Genomic DNA, 9,472 nt, shown 5'->3' with positions numbered 1-9,472 from the left:
AGTGATTCAGCAAAAGGGACTGATAGAATAAGCACTAGACTTAAAAAATAAGTCCTGGGGTCGATTTGTTTGACTAAAACCCTTCAAGGTGGTGCTCCAGCATGGCTGCAGTCAAATGACTGAAACAATGGAATAAAAGAATGTCAGGAGTTGTCGACCATATTTGTTTGGAAAAGGAAAATAATATTAGATGCAGGTGTAGCTGTGTGGTTAAGTTTGTGTAAGAAATCGATGATGTTTTTAATTTCAGTATGAGTTAATTTGATATTTTTTTCTTTTCTATTAAAGTGAAGATGAGGATAGCTCAGACGAAGATGATTCAGATGAGAGTGGTTCAGATATTTCTTCTAATCTTGGAGATATATCTGGATCTGATGCACATTCTGATGATGATTATTTCATGGAAGAAGAAACCAAATCTCATTTCACGAATTACTCAATGACATCATCAGTGGTGCCAAGAAGTGAAGCACTGAAGGACATTGATGATCAATTTGAAAAGGTAAGTTATTTATTTGTTTTGAAATGTCTGATTTTTTTTCCTCTTTAATCAGAAGAGAAGACAGGACTTATGATTTTACACAGGACCTATTAAACTGTGGGGAGGGAAGGAGAAAGGTATCCTCAAACTGGTGACCTAACCTGAATGTTTGCCACAGAGTTGGCCCCTCTAAAGGTACCCAAAGTTTCAGGTAATAGTGTTAAACAAAGTAATGGATTAAGTCCATCCAAGTTGGCCATGATGGGATTTGAACTCAGAACACAAAGAACCAGAACAAATATTGTAAGGCAGCTGGTCCACTGTTCTTAAAGCTCTACCAATTCATTGTTTTGGATTGATATGTTTTTTAACAGCTCCCAAAAGGATGAAAAGGTAAAGGGGATGAATATGATATCATCTCTTTTAATTATCATTTTAACATCCACTTCTCCATGCTCTCATTGACCAGACAGAGTTTATTGAGATAGATTTTCTATGGTGGGACACCTCACTAACCTTGTTTCAAAGTAAGGTAATATTTCTCCATGGCCAGACATGTTTTTGCAGAATATTGGAAATGAAGGACACTGCTTGTATGACATTGACAATCATTTTACAACTATCACATAATATGAAGACAAGAAACAAACATACACACACACTCACATTTAGACATATATGATGGGCTTCTTTGAATTTCTATCCATGAAATCTATTCAGCTCAGGTTATAGTAGAAGACACTATAGTAGAAGACACTAGCCAAAACTGCCATATTGTGGGACTGAACTCAGAACCATGTGGTTGGGAAGCAAACTTCTTACTACACTACCACTGTTGCACCTATGTTCATATTTAAATTAAAACATGATTTGAATTTGGTTTAAGTTATTTGACTAACAACATTGAGATGGCATTGAGTTGAGTTTTGTATTATGATAAAATGATTATCATTGAAGAATTCATTGTCCTAGGTACCTGTTGCTGATACTGATTAATTTACGAGACAGATAATGTGGTAATTGTTTTATCCTCACCAATATATTTTGTCTTAAGGACTGGTCTGACATCTTTGCCAGTTGACAGATATAAGTTTATCAAACTGCTGTCTCCATGTGGTTGACTTTTGACACTATGAGTTAGAATCTTATTTCATTCCTATCATTTCTATTCTTGTTCCACCATGATTAAGGGCCATGAAACCAAAATATCAATATGTATGCCACCTTTAAAAAAATAAATTCTTGATGGCTTCTTAACACAGTGGTTTTTTAATACAAGCCTTCTAAATTTTTTATGTCAGAAACTTATGTGCTTACTATAGAAAAAAATGTAAAGATTACTACAGAAAGAAATCATGAGCTTGCTATAGAAAGAAATGTAAAGTTTTGTTATTTTACTAAATACATCCAAAATCTTGTGAACTGAAACCAGCATATTTCTTGTACTTTGAAACATTCACTATGCATGACACCAGCAGAATTTGAACTCAGTGTGTAAGAGCTGGTAACTAAATACTACAAGTTCCAACAGGCACAAGATCAAAAGGGAACCATCTATTCTATTTAATCAGCCTATTACTTGACTGACCATTTAAAAAAAAAATCAGTCCCTGAGCAATTAAAGTAAAGTCAGTTGTGTAGGATTTGAACTACATTGCAGTGGGGTTCTAAGTTTAAATTTACTAGAATTGACTTATATAAGGATCATCATCATTGTCGCCGTTTAACGTCCGCTTTCCATGCTAGCATAGGTTGGACGATTTGACTGAGGACTGGTGAACCAGATAGCTACACCAGGTCCAATCTGATTTGGCAGAGCTTCTACAACTGGATGCCCTTCCTAACGCCAACCACTCCAAGAGTGTAGTGGGTGCTTTTACGTGCCACCGGCACGAGGGCCAGTCAGGCGGTACTGGCAACAGCCATGCTCGAAATGGTGTATTTTACGTGCCACCTGCACAAGAGCCAGTCCATCGGCACTAGCAACGCACTTTTATAATTATTAAGTTCATACTTACATGAATACAATATTTTTGCATGAACCAACAAAGGAGCCTCTTTATGGTTGCTGAACCTGTTAGAAAATAGTCAGTTTTCTCTCAAATTGCACTTTTTTAACATCTTAAAAAGTAACAAAACTTTGGATAATGTAGTCCTAGGTGCATTCTCTCTGAAAAATAATAACAGACAAAGTGTTGAGCATTGAAATACCTTTGATCATAGGCTTGCACAATCAGAACTGTTCTAGAGCTAAACAACAATGCTATTTTGCTTAGTTATGAGGTTTGAGATTTATAAGGTAAAGGAAAAATGAAATTGTAGATGTTCATTCATTCATTCTTTTTCATAGGATATAAACTTATTCTGTGAAATGTTTTCAACTATGAATTGAAACCAGGAACTTGGCAATAATATAGGGTGTTACTAATAGTTTTTCGGATACCTTAAAAATTTTGCATCAATATTTTTCAGTTCTTTGAGCAGTATGAGGACACTGAAATTGGAGCATTAGATATGGACGACATTGAAGGCAATATGGATGTGAAAAGTGAAGTGATGTCTAAGATGATTGCGAAATACCAAGAGAGCAAGATGCCACAGTAAGTGGACAATGTTATTGATTTACCTTTTGAAAATACTGTCATAATTTTATTTTTGATTTGTTCTTGAGAGGTATATTATCAAGAATTGGTATAAATTTTGTAAACTCAAGTGAATACAATAATTGTTTCTGACATAGGCACAAAGGTGAGATTTGTGGGAAAGGAATAGTTGATTATATCAGTTCCAGTACTTAACTGGGTACTTTGTTTTTATCAAACTTAAAGGGATGAAAGGCAAAGTTGACCTTTATTGATTGCTTGAACTAAAAATGTAAAGAGCTGGAACAATTGTTGATAGGCATTCTGTCTAATGCTCTAATGATTCTGTCAACTGGTAACCTTCAAGTGAATATAGGTTAGGTTAAGGTCTGTCTTGAGCCTATCGGCTCATTTGTTTGGGTTGGAGTATATCCCAGTTTCCGTGGTATACAAGAGCACAAGATTCTTTTCTGAATGGGTCACCAGTTTATTATAAGGTTAATCCTAGCTACAGCTGCTGCTCAATTCAATTGAGGAGACTGGAGCAGCAGATAAATTTCCTTATTCAAGTCACAACGTACCTCTTAGTCCAGGCATTGAACTCACTACCTTTCAATTATGAGTCCAACACATTAACCATTAAGCTGCATGTCTTCACACACACTGAAGATAATCATTTTCTAATTTAAGTGCAACGCTAGCAATTTTAAGAGGAGTGTTGTGTTAGTCTACAGCATTAATCCTCAGTACATAATTGGTAGCCCTGGAAAGATGGAAAGCAGAGTTCATCTTGGCAGAATTTGAACTTTAAATGTATAAGAGCTGAAAGAAATATTGTTGGATGACACTTTGAGCAAGTGTTTTCTACTCCAGCTTCGTGTTGACCAATGCCTCGTGTGAAATTGGTAGATGGAAACTGTACTGAAGCACTTTATGCACATATAAGGACATCCAGCCATAAAAACCCAGGGAGAAACGAAACTTATAAGGAAAATGTGGTCATCTGATCCATCTAGGAGAGCAGAAATGACTCATCTAAACCATGTCAGCATGGAAACTTGACATAAAGCAAAGATGATGATGATGTGTGGACATGTGTGTTTGTGTTAGCCTGTCTTTGCTTGACATCACTTTGGTAGTGGTGGTGTTTATGTCTCAAAATAGTCCAGTAATGGTTCAGTGTGTGAAGACAGAATAAAGCATCTTGGTTGAACACAAAATAAGGTTTGGTACTGAAAAGGACATCTAGCCCTAGAATATTGCCTCTAGCAGATTGGTCCGTTCTGAGCCTAGAAAAAGAGGACAAAAACAATGATGTTGATGAGTTTGGCAAGGGAGAATATAGTGCCAAAAACAGAATAGTACTTAGCTCTCAAAATACATACATGACACAGTTAGCTTACTTACACTGAGGTGTGTCATCATATTAACTAAGAAAATCGAATATTCATTAGATTGAATTGTCTTTCATCAACTTATTAATTATTTTATGTCAGAGATGTGGGATGTTGAAGAGTCAATAACCAATTACATAAACATACACAAATGATGTGTGCGGATATTCTTATTGTGAGCTATTGAATACACACTCAGTTTGTTTTTAGCTTTATAAAATTTTTAGTATTTTTAAGAAAATATTTTTTTCCCTTTTATAAATTGTATTTTTCATTTGCAATTTTCAGAAATCTTGATGAAGTTTTAAAAAATACATCTCTCGATGTTAACAATCTGAATTTGTCATCTGAAAGTGAAGGAGAAATTGAGGTTGAGGAGAAAACTGAAAAATGGGATTGTGAATCTATTCTCAGTAAGTAACTGATACAGCATTCTTCAAAACAATTTGACACTTATTCAGTTTCTGTCTTCTGCTTTTTCCAGTCTTCTCCTTTCATCTCTCTTCTTTCATATATCTTCTGCTTTTGCCTGTCTTCTACTTGTCTTTCTTCCACTGTTTCTTTTCTGTTTTTTGTCTTCTGGTTTCTGTCATATTTTAGTCCATGATTTTGCAGTCCACATTATGATTGAACCAGAAAGGTGATTTCTTTCATAATCTGAAACTTTCTCTGATATCAACCTCTTCATATGACTGAGGAAGCGAATTATGTACTCCTGTTATACATTTCATATTAAACACCAGGAAATATCAGAGTCTTAGTTAAATTAATCTTGTCACTTTTGGCAAAACAAAGATGCAGTCAGTCACTGCACATATCAAGAAAACAACACTCTTCCCTCCTAAATATGAACAGCTTGCAAGTAGAACTCCTTCAACATCAATATTGTAGTTATTCATATTCTCTCTCTCTCCTATTCTCTTGTTCCTTTCTCATCTCTCTTATCCCTTCCTCTACCATTCTCTCCTATTATGTTATACACTTATTCTTCTCATTAACCTATCCAGTGTTTTCTTTTATTCTCTCATCTCATTTGCCCTAACCCTTTCACTTGTGTCTTTTGCTCATCTTTCTCCTCTGTCTTTCAATAGTTAACTAGCCATAGCTATCAAAGTGAAATGTCACTATATTAAGATATAATAATCTTTCTCTCCATGTTGATTCTTATATATGCACATTGCATCAAATTTGGAAGAGGGGGGTGTGTAGTTGATTATATCAAAACCCGTACTTTACTGTTCCTTTATTTTATCACACTTGAAAGATAAAAGCAAAGTTGACCTCAACATAATTTGAACTTGGAATGTAAAAAGCTATAATTAAATACAGAAAAGTATTTTGCTTGATGCCCTACTAATTCTGCCAATTTACTGCTCTGTTACACTTACTGGGTCATCCCATAAATAATGCGTTTTCTTTATACTTATTTTATTTTTTCAAAATTAAGATAAATGAAGTTCTTTTTTAATCTAAAATATACTCTCCTTCATTTTCTACAATGCTCTTCCATCTATCTGGTGGACTTGCAAGGCCCCTCTTCCAAAATTCACTTGTCCGTGATCAAAAATACTCCTCCAGTACTGTTCTGACCACATCTACAGAATTCATATTTTTTTCTGTCCAAATGATTTTGAAGACTACAGAATAAATGATAATTAGATGGGGCAATGTCATCCTCACTGTATGTGGCCGAGCGTTATCCTGATGGAAGAACACCTTTTGTTTTGAAACCAAACATGATTGTTTTTCTTCTAGTGCTGACTTAAGCCACTCAAGCTGCTTGCAGTAGATCTCCTTTGTTATCTTTTGGTTTGGGTTTAAAAGTTCAAAGTGGACTAAATCTTCCATATCTCACCAAACAGATAACAACACTTTACATGGGTGAAGACCTTCTGTAGTCTGGGGTGCTGGTGTTTTTCCTTTCCCTACCCACTGTCTTCAGTGCTTGTCATTTTTATAGAGAACCTATTTCTTGTCACCAGTTACTATTTGGTCCAAAAAAAGGTTCATTTCTGAGATGTGACAGCAGAGAAGAGTACACATTCACTCTCTGCACGTGATTAGACTCGGAAAGTATGTGAGGAACCCATTGACCAAATTTGCTGACTTTTCTAATGGTACGCAAGTGTCAATGAATGGTTGAATGACAAATTGAAGCTTCTCTGTTAGTTCTTCAACAGTTATGATGGGATTTTGTTCAACCAGGGTTTGCAGGATGTCCTCGTCGAGCTCCACAGATCTTCCAGGACGAGGTTTCTCTTCTAGGCTGTAGTTTCCGGCTTGGAATTTCTGGAACCACTATTGACACTGGCTTACGCTTATTGTCCGATCCCCATATACTGCATTAATATTCCTCCCACTTTCTGTTGCGTTGTGGCCTTTATTGAACTCACAAAGCAAAATATGCTGAATATGCTCCTTTGTCACTTCCATTATAGCTTTGAAAAAATAACTGTTAAAATCGAACTGCACTCTTCAAAACTTCCACTAAGAATGAGGACAAGGTAAAATTACTACCTGCTTTTATAGCAAGTTGATGCAAGTAGTTTATCTTGTCCCCATCCAAGTTTTAGTTTAAGCAATTGAAAAAACTGCATTATTAATGGGATGACCCAATATATAACTGATAATATGTTAAAACATATTGTAATATATAAGATGTTAACTCTCTCAGTCCCCAGTCTCTCATTGTTGGTATTACATGTTATATTAGAAGTATTGTATGATATTGTAACAATCGTTCACTTCTTGATTTATCAATGCAGGTACATATTCCAACTTGTACAACCATCCAAAACTGATATTAGAACCAAAGAAGGTAAATTACCATTTCTACTCTTGTGTGTGTAGCTATATGTGAGAGAGAAACAATTTGAAATAAAACTGCAGTTTAACCCTTACAAATTTATAACTATATAGTACATAAATATGATTTAATCATGCTGCCATGGCACACAAATTAGTGTAGTCATTGCAGCTAAGTACTGATTTGCATTTGATTTAAATAATTATTTGCAATAAGTTCTCTCTTGGGACAGAAAAATGTGGGGTGGGATACTTGGCCTGTGATGTGTGGCCAATGAAGCATGAAATAAGTCACAACAGTATCCTATATTTTCTGTGTCGAAAGAGATTTACAAGATGTATCCCTGTCTCTTTAAAGTTCCACAGTGAAAGGCTTAAAAGCTTTAAAGCTACTTAAAAGTAGTTTTCTAATATTAATTATTTAAATGCATGGCTCATAGGCACAAGTATGGCTGTGTGTTTAAAAAGTTCACTTCGAAATCATGGTTTTAGGTTCAGTCTTACTGTGCAGCACCTTGGTCAAGTATTTCTAATATAGTTCAAGGCCAATCAAATCCTTGTGAAGGGAATAGGTAGATGGAAATGGAAACAAGTCTGTCATTCATTCATTTGTGTTATTCCCATTTTCTCAAGTTAGCATGGGTTAAGCAGTATAATATTTAGGCATTATTTTACAGTCAGATGCCCTTCTTGTCACTCTTTGTTTTTTTTTTTTTTTGTTTTTCAAGCAACCAATCTCTTGTTTCACCTGTCTTTGACATATTTGCCAGTTGACAGATATGAATTTATCAAACTGCTGTTTCCATGTGGTTGACTTTGACACCAAGAATTTGAATCTTATTTTATCCCTATCATTTCTATTCTTGTTCCACCATGATTAAAGATAATAGGATGTGATTTGAGGGCAGTTTGGCTATTATTTTAGGTTGAGTGATCACATATCAACTCCCTCATTGGCTTGTTGGATAACTTGTTACTGTATGTTGCAAGCAAGCAACAACTGTGTATAATTGATAAACAAACATTAGCTGGAGTTTTGAAATTTCAAGCTCTACCATTGACTGTTATTTCTTGTGGAGAGAATCCTTGTACTTGAGTTAACCAATCATTTCAAATTGTCTTGTTATTTGATCCAGACCTTTGTTCTAAATGGAGGCAGATATATGAAGACTGTGATGCAACAGCCATCACATACAACCTGTGTTCAGGACCTAGTTAAATTTAGCATCTAATAGAGGAATTCACCACTATGTGGACTTCCCATCTATGATTTCCATCTAAAGATATATGAACATTTTACTTGAATTGTGGTAAATGGCTTTATTTAAATGTTGTAGCCATGGAGGAGACACTCTTCTCCATGTGTGACTAATATTTGATCTACCTTGAGCAATATGTCATGTATTGCCTTGGGCCCTCTCTACTGTTGAAGGAGTTATTGGGATGCTATCATGACATATGGCATGGCTTGGGCAATTTTAAACCATCATTCTTCAGATCTCACCACAGTTGGTTTCTTCTAGAGAGAGAGAGAGACAGACAGACAGAGGAATTAATCCCAATACATAACCGGTACATTGCTTATTGATTTTCAAAAAGATAAAGGCAAAATGACCTTGGCAGTATTTGAACTGAGCTCAGAGGGTCAGGATGAATACTATGAAGTGACCTATCTGATGCTGAAATGAATCGGTCAGTTTGCTGCTTTGGTTGCATTGTATAGGCTGGATTTAAGCCTCTCTGTAGGAAACCCATTTTAGCATATAAGATAGTGTTTTTGAATCTTTCTGAGGATGACAGCTCACTTTCATTTAACTAAAAATGGGTCAACACACTATGAATATTCTTGTTTTAAAAAATTGAACATCATGTATCCTTAAAATAGAATGGAATAATATTTATGCTTGTGTGTGATAATAGGTATCTATTATTAAAGTAGCTAATTAATTTTCATCTTTTACTTGTTTTAATCATTGAACTGCAGCCATCGTGAGGCACTGTTTTGAAGGGTTTAGTTGAACAAATTGACCCCACTAATTATTTTAAGTCTGGTACTTATTCTGTTGGTCTTTTTTGCTGAGCCACTAAGTTCTGGAGATATAAACAAGCCCACACTAATTAATAAGCTGTAGTGAAAAACACACACCCACAAATATGCATATGCGTATGTGTGCACACACACACACACACACACACACACACGCACGCAC

At 35.4% G+C, this 9,472-nt stretch overlaps 1 protein-coding gene across 1 annotated transcript in view; it reads left to right on the top strand.

Annotated features, from left to right (window-relative positions):
• The window catches only part of LOC106867848 (protein LTV1 homolog), a 25,530-nt gene that overhangs the window by 11,881 nt on the left and 4,177 nt on the right, over positions 1-9,472 (top strand). Inside the window, exons 6-9 of the mRNA XM_014912887.2 lie at positions 289-502; positions 2,954-3,081; positions 4,746-4,870; positions 7,223-7,275. Of these exons, the coding sequence (XP_014768373.1) occupies positions 289-502; positions 2,954-3,081; positions 4,746-4,870; positions 7,223-7,275 (520 nt within the window). The remainder of the gene's footprint in view (positions 1-288; positions 503-2,953; positions 3,082-4,745; positions 4,871-7,222; positions 7,276-9,472) is intronic.

This window comes from Octopus bimaculoides, chromosome 10 (assembly GCF_001194135.2).
Source record: "Octopus bimaculoides isolate UCB-OBI-ISO-001 chromosome 10, ASM119413v2, whole genome shotgun sequence".
NCBI lineage: Eukaryota > Metazoa > Mollusca > Cephalopoda > Octopoda > Octopodidae > Octopus > Octopus bimaculoides.
This window is presented reverse-complemented; position numbering and strand designations above follow the sequence as displayed.